This window comes from Maniola hyperantus, chromosome 13, assembly GCF_902806685.2.
Source record: "Maniola hyperantus chromosome 13, iAphHyp1.2, whole genome shotgun sequence".
In the NCBI taxonomy this organism is placed as follows: Eukaryota; Metazoa; Arthropoda; class Insecta; order Lepidoptera; family Nymphalidae; genus Maniola; species Maniola hyperantus.
Window position 1 is genome coordinate 7,073,833 of NC_048548.1, and position 22,435 is coordinate 7,096,267.

General features: G+C 40.4%; 2 protein-coding genes across 4 annotated transcripts in view; one reads left to right on the top strand and one right to left on the bottom strand.

The window, feature by feature from the left end:
- Nucleotides 1-2,672, top strand: part of LOC117988013 (pH-sensitive chloride channel 2-like) — a 31,459-nt gene extending 28,787 nt beyond the window's left edge. For both annotated transcript variants that reach the window (XM_034975113.2, XM_034975112.2), the window contains exon 8: nucleotides 219-2,672. In XM_034975113.2, the coding sequence (XP_034831004.1) occupies nucleotides 219-458 (240 nt within the window). In that variant the 3' untranslated portion in view covers nucleotides 459-2,672. The remainder of the gene's footprint in view (nucleotides 1-218) is intronic.
- Kif19A (Kinesin family member 19A) lies at nucleotides 2,433-21,990 on the bottom strand. Of its 2 annotated transcripts, XM_034974483.2 has the most exons (15): nucleotides 21,595-21,990; nucleotides 19,582-19,650; nucleotides 18,878-18,988; nucleotides 18,107-18,292; nucleotides 11,162-11,287; nucleotides 10,147-10,262; nucleotides 8,623-8,796; nucleotides 8,064-8,229; nucleotides 7,248-7,363; nucleotides 6,657-6,938; nucleotides 6,110-6,290; nucleotides 5,294-5,507; nucleotides 4,502-4,628; nucleotides 4,039-4,173; nucleotides 2,433-3,889 (listed from the first exon to the last, which is right to left on the bottom strand). In XM_034974483.2, exons 1-15 carry the CDS (start codon nucleotides 21,670-21,672, stop codon nucleotides 3,799-3,801), a joined length of 2,172 nt encoding a protein of 723 aa, XP_034830374.1. In that variant the 5' UTR covers nucleotides 21,673-21,990; the 3' UTR covers nucleotides 2,433-3,798. The 2 variants fall into 2 exon arrangements, with proteins under 2 accessions (XP_034830374.1, XP_069358521.1); XM_069502420.1 differs by lacking the exon at nucleotides 8,623-8,796.
- Nucleotides 21,991-22,435: the final 445 nt, after the last annotated feature.

A 22,435-nucleotide genomic window follows, 5' to 3' on the forward strand; every position in this document is an offset into this window, starting at 1 on the left:
TGAGCTCCCGCACAACTGCTCTTCCTCAACCTAAAATCAGTGATTGGAGCTGAAATTAGCCAACTTCACGTAGGTACCTACTCTGCCAAAAAGATTTACGAGCACTGTCCAAAATTGGTGTGATTTGAACGGATTTTGGGGGAACTCCGTTAAAATTAACTTCAATATAAGTAGGTAGGTATATAAATGTCTTTGATTTTTTCATTTCAATTTTGCAGAGTTTTCCGTCCGCACTAAACTTACCAACGATCACGACGCAGAGCTACGACGAGCTCATAGCCGGAGGCCGGCCGCGCACCGGCGGCAGTGATGGCTCCGACGAGCCGCCCAAGCACACCTGGACGCAAATGACTCCGCAGGAGATCGCCACCTGGATCGACAAGCGATCCCGCGTCCTGTTCCCGCTTCTTTTCATCTTCTTCAACATTGTGTACTGGACTTTTGTCTATTGTCTATGATTATTGATTAGGTACTTTTCTGCACTGTGTGCGAACGCCAAAGTATTCTAAGGATTGTAAAGTAAAGTGCGCACGGACCGATATCTAGTAGCTCTTTATTGCCATATTATCTGATAGGTCTCAATAGGTACCACTAGAAGGCCTTAGATCACGAAAATGAATTATAGTAATTTTCAATAAGTACCTAAATCCTTTTTATTAGGGTTCCGTAGTAAACAAGGAACCCTTAGTTTCACCATGTCCGTCCGTCCTCGGTTAATCTCAGAGACTATTAGTGCTAGAAGTCTGTTATTTGGCATGGGTATAAAATATATTAATCACGCCGACAAAGTGGTGAAATAAAATTGTGATAAATATTTTTTAGGGTAGCTCCCCTACATGTAAAGTGGGGATGATTTGTTTTTTCTTGTCTACCCCATAGTGTGGGATATCATTGAATAGGTATTTTTATAATGTCCCCCTCTTTATCAGTCAAATGGTAGTATATAGGAACGTGAAAAAATTCACAGCAGTAGTATATATAATCAATTTTAAAGGAAAATCATCATGGCTAAGTAGGGTTCACAGGTTAAGGAGTTATATCTGTTTTGGGGGTTAATTATTGTACGTAGATATTATGAGTTGCATATTATTGTATATTATAGTTTTATTGTAGGTATCTATTGTATTTGTGATGATCGTAATCCTATTCGTTTCATTTAGTTTAGATTGATTTATTGTTATACTAGCTGACCCAGCAAACTTTTGAATACGGAACCCTACACTGCGCGTGGCCTGCCACGCACTTGGCCGGTTTTTTATTGTCGCACGCCAATAAAATAGAGATAATTATAATGTTCCTATCTAAAATCCTCTTAGTTGTGTATTATACATGAAGAAACCCAAAAAACTGACCAATTTATCTAATCATGTTAAAAATTCTGAACAGTTTTTTAGTTATGTTAGGTACCTACATTATGTGTAATGTCAATTTCCGCTAGGTAGTTAGTAAATAAATAAGTTTTTTCGTACCTAACTATAAAATCTTCTCTCGAATCTAAAAGACAAGTTTTCTTAAATTGGCGTATTTTTTAACTAAGTAAACGTTTTTGTCGCCTTTGAAGGTCTAGTGACTAGTAGAATTAAAGGCAAAAAGTCATTGTAATTGCTAAGTCTTTTGTATGTGCCTATAAACTGTATTAAGTAAAAGATGCCGCGATGGAGTTAGGACCAAAAATATTAATAAAATTAGTTTTAGACTTTAGTTTTAGATTTTATTGAAAAACTTTGAATGCCATTTTATTAGGATAAAGGTCTGATAGTGATAAAAATGTATCCATTTTTATACATTATTTATTTTTTGTATGATACCTACTTAGTTCCCGATACTTTTAAGCAATAATTTAAGGCAAAATAATTTAGCGTGGAGTTAAGTTATTTAGTGACTAAGTATTATGTATGTAAGTATTATGATAACTGATGTTAGGTATTTAAAAAAATACTTACGAATACAATGTGGCTAATTCCATTGTACACAATCTATAAACTAAACTAAAATGTCACGCCTAAATCTATTGCTATCCCTTTCATAATTTTGCTTGCGGAAAAGGATGGCACAAAATTTAGACCTGTTAATTTAGTTTAGTTTAGAGATTGTGTACAAGAGAATCGGCCCCAATATAGTCAAACTTAGAATAGATTTATTGAAAGACCCATGTGTAATTTATTAAAATTATATTATTAACGTTAGCAATAAGTTTTTATAAAAAAATATGGAAGGTGAGCCTAAGTACTTACTTGTTACATTGTACCTTTGGTTTGTTACCCTACATTTACTATTCGGTTGGTACGTAGTTGGTAGGTACATGATTATGCATTGTGTGAACTTTAAATATGTAACTTTAATAAGTATAACTAATGATAAAATTGTAAATAGAGAAATCCTTAGAAAAACTTTAATCTTATCTTTTAACTAAGTATTTAAAAACCGTACCTTAAGAAATTAATTTTTATTTATAGGCATTATTAATATTAAATTACTTACAAGAATATTCAACCTGCTTGTTATCTGATGTTAAAAATTAATGTACCTATTTAGTAAAGGGTTTGAATTAAAACAGTTTCTATTCCTGTGTAGTCTAGTTTAACGGCAGCTGGTGAATTTTTTATCCTGAACGGAATTGAAAAAGAAAATTTGTACCTACCTATGTTCGGAAAATTAAAATCATAGCAATATTTAAACTATTTTTATTAGTAAATAAATAATCAAACATTTAATTAAACATTACAATTACGTGCGACAAGGATTTTTGGCACTTGAATGACATTGACAGGGAGGCGCTGTTGGAGAACGAAGTCACTATTCAAACAAGAACAAAGGGGACACTTGACGGTTGACAGCAAAGTTAGTTCCTATTTTCGCCACGTGCCAAAAGAGCCTTGTCGCACTGTAAGCATAACTAAGTTGAAACGCGTCAATCTGAATGGTAGCTATTGTACGTAGGTACCTACCTAAATAGAGTCGTTCACAGGAACGCCATATTGCTATCGTGATTCGTAACTTGGCGGTAGATACAGTTTAAGTTGGCAACTACTTACCCAGTTGAGCGAAGGTAGCCCGAACCAGGCCAAACCTGAACCATTTAGAAAATAACCGCCTTTATATTATATAATGGCCATAGTCCAAACATTCAATACCTAATTACCTACTTATTATGTTACTATGCGTACCTATAATATGATACTCACTTTGAATAGAAAGCTTAATTAATAATTTTTTGGACTATCATATAGCAATCTTCGCTATTTTTCTTGGGCTCTGCCTCTGGCATGTCACATGTTAAACATGCACTAAGGTTTGAATATTTAGGACTCCTTGGAGGTGTTTAGTACCTACTGCGCAGATTTGTCACAAGGGCCAGAGTTCAATAAGATTGGAGACGATTGTAGAGCATACTACAGATTTCTCGAAAATTACACCTATTTTAATAGCCACCGCTTTTCAGATAAATTACGAGTATCACAACCAAGACAATACTTTAGTTAAAATTTTATTAAGTATACCTAAGTAACTACCTATAATCTAATACACTTATATGGTAAGAATATTAAATTTACAGTATAGCTTTACGGTAAGAGATACCAAGCAAAGTAGCCGTTGTTTGAAAAATCTATTTTAGATCTATTCTCATCAATATCATACCTTAGCGATCTCTACAAAGTACCTAGGTATTTTTTACGTTTTACAATTTTCACCTTTGACAGCATTTTGCCAGCGATTAACACCTATATTCGCCTCTACTTGTATGTATGTAAGTAGATGCACTTTAAGAAAAACCCGATCAAATTAATTAATGTCGTTTCAAGGTGCTGCTCTGTCATTGCCACGGGGTGCTGTGATCACCAGACTGTCGTCACTAGAGTAACGCTTCAGCGTCGCAGCACTGGCGTGACTGAAACATACCGTAATAATACATTACTGTTCAGGCCTAGAATAAAGCAATTTGACTTCGCCTCGTCCTTCCGAAGTTATTTCAAAAGGAGGAACGCCAGCCGAGTTCTTGCGTTAGATCCCACAAACCCTGTAAAACACTCTGAATACCTGTATCTGGTACGTGGGCGCGGGGTGGGCGCTAGTTGCGGCAGATGGTGGTCCAGGGCCAGAGTGCCTCCAGACCCCGAGCTGGAGCCGCGCCCGGACCCGCTGGAGCTTTCCGACCATGTTATCTCTGACACGCTGTTTAAAATAATCAAATAAATTGGATCTAATAAACTCTAATATCTTTTATAAGAAACAACGAAAGTCCTACGTTGTGTCGTAAAAATATAAAGACCTAATTTTTTCCGGTTATTGCGTAGTTATGAGCTTGCACATCAGGACTTAGAAGACCTTAAGTATGTCTGCGCCTGTGCAAGCCTCTTCAGAAGAAATATCTTAAAATCGCCTACATTTTAATTTTCGTGATGCGAATGTGTAAACCTGTACCCGACAGTGGTCTAATTGTTAAGTCTAAAGTATATTACTCATAATATTATTTTCTAATGACTGAGCAACAAAATATTACCTGGAAGAAATAGGTGGTAGGCGATACGGCGAATATTCATTACTTTCTGTGTAAGTGGAAGCATGAATTTCTTGCTGGTAGAGCTCGTACAACTGGGATAAATCAGGCTGGACTCCGATACCAAATTCTGCAAATGCCAAATATTACGACTTGGTAGGTAAGTAGGTACATATAACAAATTACCAAAATATTCGCTATAGGAATGTAAGTTCTCGGGGTGTAGGTACATTGTACACCGACATTTAGGTATAGGACCTTACGTGACACCAGTTAGAGCTATTACTATATTATAGTTACTAGCTTCATCGGCCGCAGATCATAAGGTCCCGGTTTCGGTGCCCGGACCGGCCAAAACTGGGTTTTTCTGTCCAGAAATTCTTAGTATCAGGTCAGAGATGGGAAGCTGGTGATGTTAAGTAGCTCCGTGCCTCCAACCTCGGTAAACGTGTTGGACCTGCGCCTGATCTCTCTTCGGTATTATCGGACTCTCGTCCCATCGGACTTTTACAGCGAGGGAGAAAGGGGCAACCTGTTTTTGCGCAATTTGTTCATGTGATATATCCAGCACCGCTAGAATATGAAATGCAGGAACACCGAAACATTCCGCTTTCCCAACATGGCTATATTCTAATACGTACGTTAGGTACGTTCTATTCTAGGCAGGCTCCAACTTTAAATTTAACACCAGCTGATTGCAGTTATACGCAAGCTTAGAGAATTCCGTTGAAATTGGCTGCCGTGGCTGTTAATATTCGTCAGAAGAAAATTGTTCCCACTAGGCAATTAACCTACCCTCGAGTGCGCGTCGCTGTCTGGTGATGATTTCGTCGGTGAGGCGGCGCTGCGCGTCGCGGCGCTGCAGCGCGAGGTCGCGGCGCCGCAGCTCGTGCGCGCGCGCCGCGCGCTCGCCCTGCAACGCCAGCTTGTCGGCCTCCAGCTCGTGTACGCGACACACCAGCGCCAGCACCTCGCGCTCCGGACCGCTCTCGATGTATGCCGGCAGCTCCTTAGCACATGTAGCAATAGTAACGAGATAGTTATGTCAAATGTTATGACTTCTACTTATGTGAGGGATGTGTGTCTGTGTGGCCTAGTTGTGACAATGGATATCAATCGATTACAATTGTTAAGCAAAGTTGACCTAAATTGGTAACCGGATAGGTGACCCATTTTGAAAGTTCGAATTGAGCCTTATCGTTTCCTCAATAACTATATAACTTGTATGAGTCAAAATCTCATTCCCTAAGTCGAGTCGTATGCGGAAAGATCTAGGTAGCCATCGCATTATTATCTCAAGAAAACTCCTACCATTATGTTATTACGGGAAAGGGGTCACGACCCTCAGCAATGAGGAATACGACACATAGAGAGAGTTGTATTCCATTTACTCGACGATCTCTTTCAGTTCCACTTCTGCCGCTCCCCACCCAACGGTATCGCTCGGAGCGCGCCGCCTCCTGCTCGTGCTCGACTGCCGCGAGCTCGCCCCATGCCTGTGCCTACTCCACAGCTATTTTTGCCTTCGCGCCCTCTTTGCCTATACCTACTGTAAACGGCGTGCGTTTACAGTTCCATCTCCACCTCTGATTCGAAGCTCCAGCCAGTTACCTGCTCCAGCTGCGCGCCCCTAAGTCGCACTTGCTCCAGCTGTCGCTCCACCCGGTGTCGCTCGGAGCGCGCTGCCTCCTGCTCGCGCTCGACTGCCGCGAGCTCGGCCCACGCCTGCTCCACGGCTATTTCTGCCTCGGCACGCTCACTGCCCATGCTGTTTACACTGCCCGTTCCACCTCTGAAGGAAAATTAATTCTAGGAATCAATAATAATTGAAGGTTGAGAAATTCGTCCCAGGTAGGCCTAAAGTCGTCAGAACGTTACATTACACACAATCCCATGGACCGCTGGACTCAAGAGGCGCAAGACCGTTGGGTGCGGAAGTCCGTACAAGAGGCCTATGTCCAGCAGTGGACGTCTATCGGTTGATAATGACGATGATGTTACACATACCTATAATGCGCGCCAGGTGTGTATGCGTGTGTATAGGTAGTGTACGCGAGATGGCAATCGAGATATGAGGCGGTGGGACGCCTCGACACCCGCGCTCGCCCGCACTCGGTTAGCGCGGGCACACACAGGGCAGGACAAACTTCACTCCTACCTATAGCTTTGTTGCGTGCTCAGCCTGGAGCCTGTGAAGCTGATGGGCTTGTAGAGCCTGTTGAAGCGCGCCTCCCAGTGCGAGATGGTGGCGTGCTGGCGCTCGGCGTCCAGCGCCAGCCCCAGCAGGTTGCTGTCCAGCTCCATGAGGCGGCGCCGCAGCCGCATCTGTTGCTTGAAGGTGGACACGATCGCTTCGCGCAGAGATTTCAAGTGGGCCGTTTTTTCTTCCGACTCTTCTTTTGTTATGGTCTCTTCTATTTTCTGCTGATCTTCTCTGTTCCTAGATGTGCATTGATTTTATTTAATAAAAATAAGCGAAGATATATACTCTAGATATATAGTCTCGGTCACTTATATACCTACGCGCTCAATGAACGCGCTGCCCAGCCCATACCTAAATAACCTACCACCTCCTTGGTCCTTCATCACTAAGATCTCCATCCCAAACGTCTGCTTTTGATCGCCGTTCCCTTTGGAATGCTAATTTTTATGAGAAACGATGCCAAGTAGATAAATGGTTAACTTCCCTACTCTACAAGAATTTCGTGCAGAAGTCGGTATATTGTACCTACTTAATTAAATTACGTACCTTGATCGATCGTCTTTCATTTTAGTCTTGAGACGCGCAATCTCCTCCCTTAGTTCATTTATTACCGTACGATATTGCGATAAGTGCATTGGAGTTTCAATTAATTCGCGTTCAACCTGAAAAATTATAATTTATCAAACTTATCGAAATTTGTAAAAGTTGCTAACAATTCAACATAATCACTAGGCAATACAGCCAAAATTTAAAACATTTTATTTATTGAAATTATTTTTAAATATAAGTAGGCCCGAACTTGATTGCATCTAAGATTGCTACTGCATCTTAGATTGCATCATCACTTGCCAGATTGCAGTCAAGGGCTTGTATCTGAATAAAATAAAATGAAACATTTTGTTTTTTAAAAGAGCAACTGCCTAGTTTCTTGCTGGCTCTTCTCAGTAGAAGCTGCTTTCCGAACCTGTATGGTGTGACATATGCACGTAGTGCAGCGTGGAGCGCGTGGTGTCGCGGTGCGCGGCGGCGGGCGACACGTGCGCCACCATGGCCGTGCGGCAGCGCCCGCCCAGCACCTCGCGCAGCAGGCGCGTGAGCTTCGAGTCACGACAGTTCACGTATCTGAGGACCAACTCATCTATTCTGTGACAATACCTACTTTATTAGTGATGGCAGAAGCTCTCTGCGCGTAGTGCAGCGTGGAGCGCGTGGTGTCGCGGTACGCAGCGGCGGGCGACACGTGCGCCACCATGGCCGTGCGGCAGCGCCCGTCCAGCACCTCGCGCAGCAGGCGCGTGAGCTTCGAGTCGCGACAGTTTACGTATCTGAGGACCAACTCATCTATTCTGTGACAATACCTACTTTATTAGTGATGGCAGAAGCTCTCTGCGCGTAGTGCAGCGTGGAGCGCGTGGTGTCGCGGTGCGCAGCGGCGGGCGACACGTGCGCCACCATGGCCGTGCGGCAGCGCCCGCCCAGCACCTCGCGCAACAGGCGCGTGAGCTTCGAGTCGCGGTAGTTCACGTACCTGAGGACCAACTCATCTAGATAATATCCGGGACTCAGGTACACTAGCCGGGAAGTGGTAATGGCCTAAGAGCCCGCACGTGCCAGACCTTCCTTATTTTTTAAAGCTGAAAGTTTATCTGCGTATTGTCCCCAACACTGGGAGGAACATATGTTTGGATGTTTGTTTGGGTCATGGTCACTTTGGGAGATAACAGGTAATAAAGGTGTAAAAAATCTCACGTCAAAGTGTATAGTAAATTTTTTCTATATGTTAGTTATTAGTATAAAGCCTGCCAATCCACAAGTGGTCAGCGTGGTGGACTATTATAGCCTTTTCATTCTAAGGGAGACCGTGTCTCAGTAGTAAGTCGGTGATTTATTGATGATGATGTTAAACAAAATGTACTTGTACCTAGCGCCTCCTGAAAGAGCCATGATGCAGTTGGCGAGTGCGAGCAAGGAGCGGTTGATGTGCGCACCCTCCAGCCGGCGCGCGCGCAGCCCGGCACGCTCGGAGCCTGCCAGGTCGATAAGGAAAAGTCTGCCACGTTGTACGCCCTTCGAAACGGACTTGCTCACTGATACACTAATGACAACAAGGAAGAATTCATTATATTACACTAGCAAGCGAGAGTATATCAGCCTTTAGAATGAGATTTTGGCTTTCGGATTTGTCGGTCTCAACGATAGAGACAACGCTCTACGAAATCACTTCCTCTGTCTAAAGGTCGATGTACAATATTTCCTGCCGGGTACTGTAATTAGTTAAACTTTTTTACATTATTTCAGAATGCCTACAGCAGCTCTGATATTTTTCAAGATTTTCTGATTCGAGAGCATCACTTTTATTCAGGCTGGTCTTTTAACCCGACTATGGCAAAGCCAAAAGGAAGGGTTATGATTTTGGCAGTCTATGTATGTGTGTATGAGGTGGTAATGAGGTGTCAATTGATTCGTTTTTATGATCCGGTAACATAGGCTCGTGCATGGGCTACATTTTAAATGAATAAAATTAATATGGCGGATGTTGCACTCAAAAATGTGGGGGTCTAAATTTTTTTTGCTATCATGTCGAGTGGGGTGTCAAATGAAAGAAGAGAAAATTTTGAGTTCATAAATATAAATATACTACAACATTAAAATACCAAGCGACAGAAAATCAATTTTACTATAGCATTTCAGCATGAAATGCTAATTAACTTTCAAAAAGGAAAGTTTTGGTTCTCAATTCGGCTCGTTTTTTTAATGTTCACCAATTTTTTCGAGGTTTCTGGACCGATTTGCAAATATATTTTTTAATTCTATTAGCTTCCGTGGTGGTCCCATACAAATTTCTGGATCCAACTTCTTAATCCTGATGCTGCAGGGTTACTGCCCGCCTAATTTATCAAGATTCAACAAGTGTTCATAGTCAATTAATATTATAAGTACCAAGCAACGACTTTATGCTTGGACTCCAAGTCCCAACTCCTCAACCCTGATGATGTAGGGTACAGCACTCCTAAACTATAGTGATTCAGGAACTACGGATGATGCAATATTTTTTTAGGTACCAAGCATAGACTACATCACTGAACGTCGGGTCCCAACTCCTCAATACTGATGCTGCAAGGTACTGAACTCCTAAGCCGTGGGGTTTCGGAAATTTCTGATGGTGGAATATATTTTAGGTATCAAGCAACGGCTTCATGCCGTTCACTCCAACTGCAAGCTCCTCAAACCTGATGATGCAAGGTACAACACTCCTAAACCATAGAGATTCAGGAACTGTTCCTGGTGAAATAATATTGTAACTAGGACGTCCTAATTTAGGAAGACTCCCGAGCGGTTTGAGCTATATTTGCCAGTACCAATATGCTGTAGCTGCGTGTTGGTAATATATTATCAGTCACAGTCAGTTTCTTCTTTGGTTCCCTCATTATAATAGCAAATGTACCTCAATAAAGCATGCCCCCGTGAGGACTGCTGGTTTGCATGAGTGGCCTCCGCGGTACGAGCGCGATCGCCTCTCGCTAACAGCTCCGCGACGTGAGCTGCGTCAGTAGCACGCACCTGAGAAAACCATTTTTGCTTGTACAAGCTTAGGAAAGAAACATAAAACCACGACTCGAAGAAGGTACCTACCTACTTAAATCGTAAATGATTGCAAGCTCAACGCAACGAGGATGCGACGAGAACTTCCCAAAAACTTCTACCTTTGCAACTTGGAAGACAAAGCTGGACATAGGTATAGGGAATCGCAGAGATTTAAATAGACACTTAAATTTATTTATTTATATAGAAACCTTTATTGCACTCAGATGCCTTACAGGAAAACAATAGGTACAAGATACAGACGGAACTATACGAAAGGATTTTTATATGTAACATGATGTACTTAACATCATAGACTTGAAAATTTAATATTTTTTTTTACAAAATAATTTAATACAATAATTTGTTATTTTATAAAAAACTAGCTGATGCCCGCGACTTCGTCCGCGTGGAATTAGGTTTTTTAAAAATCCCGTGGGAACTCTTTGATTTTCCGGGATAAAAAGTAGCCTATGTCACTCTCCAGGTCTTTATCTATACCCATGCAAAAAATCACGTCAATTCGTTGCACCGCTGCGACGTGATTGAAGGACAAACCAACAAACCAACAAACAAACACACTTTCGCATTTATAATAAGGGTACTGATTTAAAACAAATATTTACTAGTCTCGAGATGGAATACAAAAGACCATTGCATCGGTTATCAATTTACTCATTATATAAATTTATTATAACTAGGTATACACGTACATAGTTTAAAATTTCGTAGCGTGAAGGTACTTACGTGATATTATAAACTCTATCTACATATCCATACTATACCCCACGCTATCACGCGTCACGCTATCAAACCACATTGTTTTCTCTTTTTCGAACTTTTCACTTTTCTTGAAAAGGAGGGGAACAAAAGATTACCTCGCTCAACCCCGCAACAACGGGTGGTCCACTACCGCCCTCATCACGTAATTCTAGCGGACCCAGACTGGGATTAAGTAAATCTCGTATGTTTTCGTTGTAGATCTCTATATAGGACATCTTCACCTAGAACAAAATATCAGCATTAGATAGGTATTAATCGAATTTCACTTTTAAAAAAACATCAATTTATGGAACCGGCGCGGCGCGATAGGAATTGCTCCTATCCTACTGTTATTTCTTATTTCTGTGTTTTGAGGATTTAGTATACTTATTTAATATAGATTATAGTTCTTGTTTATATGTAAGAAATTTCACCATAGGCGGCCGCTATATAAAGAAAGGTAGATACGGGCTCAGATTAGATATCCATTTTGCAAACACTTTACCTATTTAAAATTTCGCTACCCGCTATCTGATAAGGTAGTACCTAATGATCTTTAAAGTATGTACCTAAGTGCCTTTTCAGTAGGTAGATACGTTCCTAAAGAAGGTAGCGTGAATCGCCATTGTTTGCAAACAATCAGCTGATGACTATATCAGACTATAGCTACACATTATGTAAACCTTATCTACAAGTTTGCCAATTTATCACATTATACCTATTATGATACCTACTCGTGATATGCAACAAACAGGGTGACGTAAAAGAAAGTAAATTAGATTTCAGGCAAGATGAATTGGAAAAACGAAGTTTTTATATATTTATAAAAACTTCGTTTTGTTTTTGTGTTCGTAGTTTTAACACTTGATATGAAAATACATTTACTTATTATATAGGTAAGTACCTACGTTGAAAACGATTTTCGTAGTTTCATTTTTCATACGAAACAGAAATATGTACCTATATAATATAGTATTACACATCATGCATGTTAACGTTCCTACATAAAAAATACATTAGGCTACATGTGAACATGGTAAACATGTGGTTTTCAAGGAACTTCAGTCGTACGGCGTACCTAAAATTGACGTTTGCTTTAGAAACATTGAAAATTCAGGATCAATAGGAGGTAGGTATGTAAGCATATAAAAATGTGGCGACTAACGCCCGATGACAAATGATCTCACTACCCTTGTCGTTTGCAATGTTAAAAGGCAACTATTATTTTACAATTTAGCCCATTACAAACGTAGAGTTAAGTACGGAAGCAAGAAATAATTTATAATAATAGAACGTTTATAGGTAAATACTTCGAAAGGTTAGCGGCAACGTAGTTTTAATATGCTAGGTATGTACTGTCTTTAAGTTTCTTGCCTAAGTACTTAGTAAATAGAATAAAAGAAACATATTATTTATATTGCTCGCAAGTCATAGAATAAGTAACTGAATAAAATAAAATTGGATAAATTTTAGATGACTAGACTTACAAAAACTGATTTGAAGTTCATTTCGTGAGCGACATTCTTTACCGCAGCATACTTATTAGTTATTACAGTACTACAGGTCTGATCATTTCGAATTCTCTAGATAGATACCTACCGAAAAATCTACTCCATATCCCTCCTCTGTCGCAAACCTCCTTAATCTCTCTTACCGATACGTTCACCTTCGCTGATTCTTCTAGAGCGAAGGCGTTCAAGAGCGTTCGGTATGCATCCATCGGCCACGCCCACATTTCATACCTAGGTTTCCCTCCATTGTATAGTACGCGACAGGTGGAGATTGCAATCGGGGAGGGAACGCCCCGCACAGTGCATACCCGCAAGTCACCGGCACTCGCCCGCAATGGCTTAGTGCGAGAGCTCCCACCTCATACCCCGATTGCTATCTCGACCTATCGCGGACTAAACATTGAACCAAAAGCACAGAATATGTAATATGCCAAAAGGTTTACTAAGTACCTACTTTTAAACATAATATAATATTACTAGCAGATGCCCGCGACTGCGTCCGCGTACTGGTTTTCATGAGATATGAAATTTTCCCGCTGCATAAGGCCTCACTTACCTACTCACTCAGTCTCACCTTAAGACACGGAACCCAGAATACCTAAATGCCAATTTTCATATCTCTAACTTTAAAAACAGGATTTTCATATAACCCTTACACCCCCATTTTACTCCCTTAGGGGGGGAATTTAGTTAGATCCTTTCTTATCTGATACCTACCCCCTACTACATTTCAAATTTCAAGTAAAAATAACAATTGTTAAAACTTTTCTATAAAAACATTGCCCCCCTATTTTACCACCCATTAAGGGCGGAATTTCCCAAATTGAATTATACAGATTTTTATTATTTAGAGCTAATAACCTAAATGTCGATTTTCACGTCTCTTAACTCCAAAAACATAGGACTTTCATACAACCTTCGATCCCCCCCCTTTCGCACCCTTTTTTTTTAGGGGTGGAATTTTTCAAAACCGTTTCTTAGCTGACACCTACGTCTTAGTAAGAACCTACCTTCCAAATTTCAAGTTTGTAGGCTTTATAGTTTCTGAGATTTCGTGATTAGTCAGTCAGTCAGTCAGTCAGTGAGTGAGTGGTATTTCTCTTTTATATATTTAGATAATTGTAGGTACCTACTACGTAGATACAGGATTATTTGAAAGGTGCCAAGTAGGGTTCGTGCTAGACATTAATGGAGTACCTACCTCGTGTTAGGAAAATTACTATGAATATTTAAGTAAACCTACGGACTCCGTTTAACCTTTATGGCGTCGTAATATCTGGCTATAGGCACCGTAGGCTATACCTACCTACCCCAATAAAGTGCCTATAAATGTATAATAATAATGATGCTGCTACCCGGCGAGGAGTACCTATCTATACTCCTCGACAGGTAGCAGCAAATCAATCCCAATTAGTGTATCAAACTAGGATAATCAGCTTAAATACCTACCTGTTCATTATTCATTTGTTCTGTCCTTTTAAAACCATAGTAGGTAGGTACTTAGATAAGTACATATAATTTTACAAACATTTTCATTTGATCCCTATTAGTATTGATGGTTTAATATCAATGTTTTGTAAATTATTAGAATAGGTACAATACAACACATGGAATCGGTTAGCCGAAACCTGCCCGTGTGAAACCGGAACTGGGATGATCAATAAAATGTCATAGAAAAATCATTGTATTACTTTCCATTTTTTGTGATTTTTTTCCTAGAGTTATGACTGACTAAAATGTCACTCCGTTGTTTTCATTCCCCCCATTCCCATGTGTCAATCACGCTACGCGAGCGTCGAGCGTAGGCTGTGACCTTGCCAAGAGGGTGCAGGGCGTTAGGTCATCATTCATCGTCGTGGCCCATCGCCCCCATCGCCAACCGCGGAAACTACAATCTCAGTAAATAATTTATTCAGGAGGGACGGACGGACGGACGGACAGCGGAGGTAAACCCATTACACACGGTCGACTAGGTAGTACATTTTCTTGTATAAATCTAACAATATCTGAATTAAATTACTATAGATTAATATCGTGGGAAATTATATGGAGAGAATATTACTTACTTGGTTTCCTCATCACTACCCCCATATTATCACTACCATATTATAAATGCGAAAGTGTGTTTGTTTGTTGGTTTGTCCTTCAATCACGCCTCAACGTAGCAACGGATCGACATGCTTTTTTGCACGAGTAAAGACCTGAAGAGTGCCATAGACTAATTTTAATACCAGAAAATCGAAAACAGTTCTTACGGGAATTTTAAAAACCTAAATCCACGCAAATGAAGTGGGCATCAGCTAGTAGATAAATATGTTTGAGTTTTGCCTTTGTTAGTTTTTATATAATTTTGAAAATAAGAGCTGTCCGGCGCGAAACTGATTACTACGACGCGTGCTTTATTCGAGGGTATCGCATAATTAATAAGAATTGAGACCAAAGCTCCTCACTCAGGCGGTAACTGCAAGTCTTCCAAGGAGGCACACCAGCGGCTGGTGTGTCGCTGGTCACGGATCGTGTAACTTTTTAAAGGATTTATAAAATCGAGTGCCAAACTGATATACTTATAATATATGTTTTTTGTTACTTATCCTTAATTTCATGGGATACTTCCTGGTCAAAAGTGAAAAAAAATTTACGCCAGAGGAATCACCCGGAGAAACACCCGCTTCTTATTAAAAGTGGCAGGTTAACTTTTAGGTACCCAGATAAATTACGTTAGTAGTATGAGGTAGGAGTTTCCGACCGGCCAAGGTTTGGTATGTAATTTACACGAAAAGCGAATAAATTTCAATAGGGGCTTACATACTTATGAGTGGTAAACGGGAAAGTATTATACCAAGACCCAAGTACATAGGTAAGGCAGAGGAGTAAAAGAGGTTAGAAAAAAAGAATCATTATTAAATAATGAGTGGACAGGTAAATGATGCCCGCGGCTTCTTCCGCGTGAATTTAGGTTTTTTTGAAAGTCCCATAAGAACTGATTTTCCACAATAAAAAGTAGCATATGTCCATCTACGGGATGCAAGCTATCTCTGTACCTACCTTCCGTCGAAATCGGTTAAACGGATAGACTTTTAATTTTTTTTAAATCCGGTACTCTTTGATTTTCCGGGTCAACATATAACCTCTGTACCAAATTTCATCAAAATCGATTAAACGAATAGGCCGTGAAAAGTTAGCAAACAGACTCCTTTTCGCATTTATAATAAGTATTACTTTGTTATCTATGGATTTTACGGTTAGACCGTTAGTCCGATAATAATTAATAATCCGATTATTACAAGTCGATGAAAAAGTATCTTATCAATTATTCGAATAATGAATAATTTGTATAATTGTGTTGGTGGTTCAATAAAATAAAATAAAGGATAAATATTATAAGTAGTACGGTACATAGGTCTGTACGGTTTACAGCACGAAGGTGTGTATACATTGTAAGGCATTAATAAGAATGGCACGGAGTAGAACGACCTCGTCTAGCAGCTAATAAAGAAAACGTGCGAATACTACAAACACTAAATTCAATATCTTTTTATATTGCTACCAATGAAGTATTTTTAACCGCACTGAATTGAGAACCTCCTTCTTTTTGAAGTTCTAGCGCCTATAATTAAGCCTTTAGACTTACTTATAATAAAAGTTAAAACGGCAACTGGACGATTTCTGTTCGATAAATACTTAGTGTTTAAATTAAAATCCTATAGGTGTAGGCAGGTAACTGCCTATTTTGGATAGATTATAACCACATGAGTAGATAGATATTTATAACGTCGCATGTGTTTAATAGTTTTGTACTGCAGTTTAAAATGACCTCAATGTTACCGCTGATATGCATAGCTACAAGGTTTAACCGGACGCACTTATGTAAGGGAATTATTGTTGCTCCTATATGAAATATTAATATTTACTGCTTGTTAACCCATCGATTAAGACGTCCGCCTCCTAATGGGGAGGTCGGAGGTTCGATCCCGGGCACGCACCTCTAAATATTTGGAGTTATGTGCGTTTTCAGCAATTAAATATCAGTTGTTTTCCCGGTGAAGGAAAACATCGTGAGTAAACCGGCATGCCTGAGGGGTCTTCATAATATTCTAGAAGGTGTGTGAAGTCTGGGAATCTACACTTGGCCAGCGTGGTAGTCTATGGCCAAAACCCGTGTCATTATGAGAGGCGAGTCCGTGCTCTGTAGTAAGCTGGCGATGTGTTGATCATGATGATTATGATGACGATGAATAGTTATAGTTAGTGTATATGTGTGTATATAGTTAGTAGTGAGTAAGTACCTATATCTACCTGCACAACCTCACAGCCCTCGCGATCGAGATCTATGGTTGAGATGGATGTGTAGTGTGACAAGGATGGATAAGAGAAGGATTGAATATATACCATAAGGGGAAATTTGAAAGTAGCTAGTGCTAGAAAAGATAAGGGATAATAATATGCTGGCATCTTATGGGCATATAATACGGAGGGAAGAAATCCATGTCACTAGATCTAGAAGAATGTTAAATATACACCTGGACGGAAAAAAGAGGAGAGGACGATCAAAGAAAAGGTGGATAGATTGCGTGAAAGAGGATATGCGTGTAAAAGTAGTGGATAATAGGTACCTACGTTGACGGATGACAGAAGTGAGTGGAAGAAGACGACATGTTGTGCCGATCCCACGTAATCCGTGGGATTGCAAGGTAAGGTACAAGAAGATGTCATTAAACCTGCAGAATGCAGTGCTATTGCCTATTTTTGGCTAGGAATATAACCAATTTTTATAACAAAATCTCAACCTTGACACTTATCTACCCAAAATCCAAAATTATAATATACCTAGGTAAAGATTAGATTATGTTGGCATTAAATCGATATTTACGTGATTTTATTTTTGTCAAAATATTACCTGTAGCTCCCTAGTGTAGCACACTTACCTAGTAGATAATAATAATACTTATTATGGTCGGTAACTATGAGCCTCACAATAAAGCTCAGTCACACAGTGGGTGATGGAGGGACCTATTTGGAGTTTCTCTACGTGATCAAACTAGAAATGAGAAGATCCGTAGGAGACTCAGAATAACCAACATAGCCCAATGAGTCGCGAAGCTGAAATCGCAAGGGCAAGGTTGTTCAAAAAACCGATAGACATTGGGGTCCCAAGATTGGTGACCTCGCACCGGAAAGCACAGCGTTGGAAGACGGGTGCAGGTCTTCTAGGTGGACAAACGACATTAAACGAGTTGCAGGGAGCCGCTGAATTCAGGCAGCGCAAGAGCGTGGCGGGCGTGTTGTAGTCCCAAGAGACCTTAGTCCAGCATCTATCCTAATTGATTATTACCTACAGGTTTACTGTCACATCTGAGTTACTTAAACTATGTAGTACCTAACCTTCGATAATTTACAAGGACTTTTACAAAAGTTAGATAGTGAATAGCTAATTAGATAACAACGGTGATAGCAAAAAGTAGTCTTTGCATAACCTCTACACGAAATTAACTTAGATAAATCATTATTTTGACAAGTTGAAGGCCCATTAATAATAAGTCAGTTACCAACCTCGTAAGAGTCAGGTAAATCACTCTCCGTTATGGACGTGAAGAGATGGTTTAGGGCCCGGGACATGAGCCCGGTCATGGTGTGCGTCTTGCCGGCCCCGGTGGCGCCATACGCGAAGATTGCTCCTGCGATGCCGTTCAAGGTGTCGCCGACGAGAGGCGCACATACCGCTTCGTAAACTTCTTCCTGGTACATAATGACAGTGCATGTAGTTTTGACAATATGCTTCAATTTATTATAATAGGATTATAGCAGCTAAGAACTTCCAATGCCGATACAAAACTAGCGACAATTTTTCCCAAATTATTTATCCGGAACTGCATGAAATCTATCCCTTGAGATTTTCTAGAGCTTTTCTAGTATTTCTACCTAAGTGGCAAGCAAGAAATCATCATAAGTTTGCGACTCCTGCGCTCTGGCATCAAAAAAATCCAGTCGTTTAGGGGAATGAGTACCTATAATCTTTACCAAAATTCCGCAATCAATTTTGTCTTTGCCATAAGTTGAACAAATCTAAGTAGGTATCTAATGCATATAATACGATTGCAATTATTTCAATTACCTATAGGTACATGGCATATTATTGAAAATCGAACCTTTGAAAAGAGCAACCGCCGATTGGCGATTCTTCTCGGAAGGAAAGGCATTCCGAACCAATGGTAAGTATATGCATTTGACGATTCAAAAGTAAGCAAAAGTTTATTTGAATAATAGTTATTTATATTCTAATCTTCGCATAGACAAAACAAAAATAAAGCTGTAAGTAGATACTTGTGTGCTTTCTTCGCCAAAGACGCGGTCGTAGACGTAATGCTTTTCATTGAGACGACGCTGGCGGAGCACATCTTTTCGGATGTCCGCCTCTTCTTCCAGAACTAGCATCTATTTCAAATGAAATGAACGGGTATTTAATTAATGAATGGCACTAAATAATAATAATGATAGTAAGTAAATAGAAGGTACATTGATGTTGGGTAGGTATATATCACGATTGTCATCTCTACTAGTCGCGTTAGTACGCGACAGGTTGAGATGACAATCGGTATGAGGCGGTAACGGAGGTATGAGGCGGGGGGACGGCCCGCACACCCGCATGTCATCTGCGCTATCCCGCACCGGGTTATAACGCGGAGGCTGTGCGGGTATGCGGGCGTCCCCACCCCGATTGCTATCTCGACCTGTCGCGTACTATACCTATGTTAAATATAATAATGAAATTGATAGGTACTATAGTGCTTAAATACGTTAATCGTTACGAATAAACTATCACATAGGAAGGTAAGCATTGAGGTGGGTATCTATCTTACGCTAAGTTCAGATAGGTACACTTAAGTTGTAATTAAAATTGGAGAAAAGAAGAAAATTAAATCAAAATATCATGGACACTAAGTATATATACGTATTCAATAGTTATGAGGTAATAACAAATTGCATAAGTAACTGGAAGAGTCAATAAGTGCGGATGTAGCGGTCACCTTATCGCTGACCACGTGGACGATGCGGGGACCTTCCTCAGCGCGCAGCGGTCGGACACGCACCGCCACCTGCCGTCACAGACCATTTTACACTTCAGTTTCCTTGACCTCGTCGTGCTATACACGCGTAATGCATGTCATATAAAATGGGTCAGTAAGAACTTAGTGAGGGCAACTAATACATAACCTTGTAGTTATCTATAAACTCTAGGTACCTAAGTGCAATAGTAATATAGTAACTAGAAACGGCCAAAGCCTCCCACCAGACCAGACCAGAGACAATTTAGAAATTATGAGTTCCCAAATTGCCCCTACCAGGGATCGAACTCGGGCCCTCCCACTAATAGGACCATAGTGCTCACCACTGCGCCAGGGAGGTCATCAATTTATATAATACTAGATGATGCCCGCGACTTCATCCGCGTGGATTTAAGTTTTTAAAAATCCCGTGGGAACTTTTTGATTTTCCGGGATAAAAAGTAGCCTATGTCCTTCCCCGGGATGCAAGCTATCGCTGTACCAAATTTCGTCAAAATTGGTTGAACGGATGGACCGTGAAAGGCTAGCAGACAGACAGACGGACAGACAGACAGACACACTTTCGCATTTATAATATTAGTATGGATTAGTATGGATTTTGTAAGCCCACCCGCGCGAAGCCGGGCGGGCACAGACCAAATTCTCAGTGCGGGCGGGTGAACTATGTATAATACGTAGTAAGGCTATATCATACTGCACCAAAGTGCACCTATGTAAAATCTTTGCGGGACACCTATTGAATGGAAACCTTGGCTTGGCGGGACATGAATGTTGTCTTTATGAATGACCAGATGATGCCCGCGACTTCGTCCGCGTGGATTTAAGGCTTTAAAAACGACGTGGGAACTGTTTGATTTTCCGGGATCAAAAGTAGCCTATGTCCTTCCCCGGGATGCAAGCTATCTCTCTGCCAAATTTAATTAAAATCGGTTAACCGAATGGGCCGTGAAAAGCTAGCAGACAGACAGACAGACACACTTTCGCATTTATAATATTAAATATAATTATAAACATTAATATTAGTACTTATGGATTTAAAACAGCCGTCAGTGAGTCAATGGTGGATTGTAAGTTAGTTTAGTACATCCTAGTTAAAAATTACTAAGTAAATTAATGAATTGAAATGATTATCTTCGCGCGGCCCTATTTGATTAACTGCAGCGCGATCTATCTTTCGGTAGATTTAAGTAAAGTATTGGATGAAACCAAACTATAGCGGTGTAGTGGTTTTCTTCTTTCAAAATATGATCAACCCATCGCCGGCTCACTACCGAGAATGGGTCTCCCCTCTCCTCTCAGTATGAGAACAGAGAATGAGAAGGGCCATAGTCTGCCACGCTGACGCAGTGCGGATCGGCAGACTTAGCACACATTTGAGAACATTATGGAGAACTCTCAGGCATGCAGGATTCCTCACGATGTTTTCCTTCACCGTTAAAGCAAGTGATATTTAATTGCTTAAAACGCACATAGCTCCGAAAGGTGCGTGCCCGGAATCAAACCCACTACCTCTCGAAAAGAAGGCCGACGTTTTAGCCACTAGACAATCACTGGTCGCACTGAAAATTACGATCATCATCATCATCATGATCAACCCATCGCCGGCTCACTACATAGCACGGGTCTCCTCTCAGAATGAGAAGGGTTTTGGCCATAGTCTGCCATCTACCACGCTGGCCATGTGCGGATTGGTAGACTTCACACACCTTTGAGAACATTATGGGGAACTCTCAGGCATGCAGGTTTCCTCACGATGTTTTCCTTCACCGTTAAAGCAAGTGATATTAAATTTATTAAAACGCACCTAACTCCGAAAAGTTAGAGGTGCGTGCCCGGGATCGAACCCCCAACCTCCGATTGGAAGGCGGACGTCCTAACCACTAGGCTATCACAGCTTATGCCGTGTCTACTTTCTACCCACCCAAACAATACATACAAATAGGTAGCTATAGTAGTAAAAAAAATTCAAATTACCATCAATTTTTCTTCGCTAACAACAGAACGTCCACTGCCTTGAAATTTATCAGATGTTGAACTGCTCTGGGTCATCATACAAAATGTCCAAAATACACCTATTCAAAATCACGCTAACTTTTTGAACAAAAAATTGCCACACTCTAGAATCTATCCGTACCTAACTACAGCATTGAACTAATTAATCTACTGTTCGATTACCAATTCAGTTTATGATTAACGGGATAAAATTATGTGCTTGATGAAATAGATTTTTTTAATTTAAAGTCGCTTATTCTGAGCGCGCAGTTTTCACCCTGGATATTCCACATGGACTGAGCACTGAACAAAATATAGCCTTCGCCTTCAAGTGGTCGCTGGGGTAACAGCTAATCACCACAAATAAAACTTTCATGCGTCGACACTCGTGTACATATCTGGAATGTGCCTAGATCGCTAGTGTTCACTTGAGAAGAACATTTCAGGCTAGTTCAACAATAAAAAAAACCTGCCAAGTGCAGTCAGGCCTCGCTCTTTTTTTTTTTTTTTTTTTTTTTGTTTATTTGAAAGTAATCAACAGCGTAAATACATAGGTAATTATTATTTAAATTTAAATCTAGGTATAACAGAAGGCCAAAAGAGATTACTTAAAATTCGGTCTTTTATGGTTCCATACATAATTATGAACATATTATTTTGGGTGTATGAAATATTTCATTTCCGAGCTATAGCTCTAATGTATATATATAAAAGGAAAAGGTGACTGACTGACTGACTGACTGACTGATCTATCAACGCACAGCTCAAACTACTGAACGGATCGAGCTGAAATTTGGCATGCAGATAGCTATTATGACGTAGG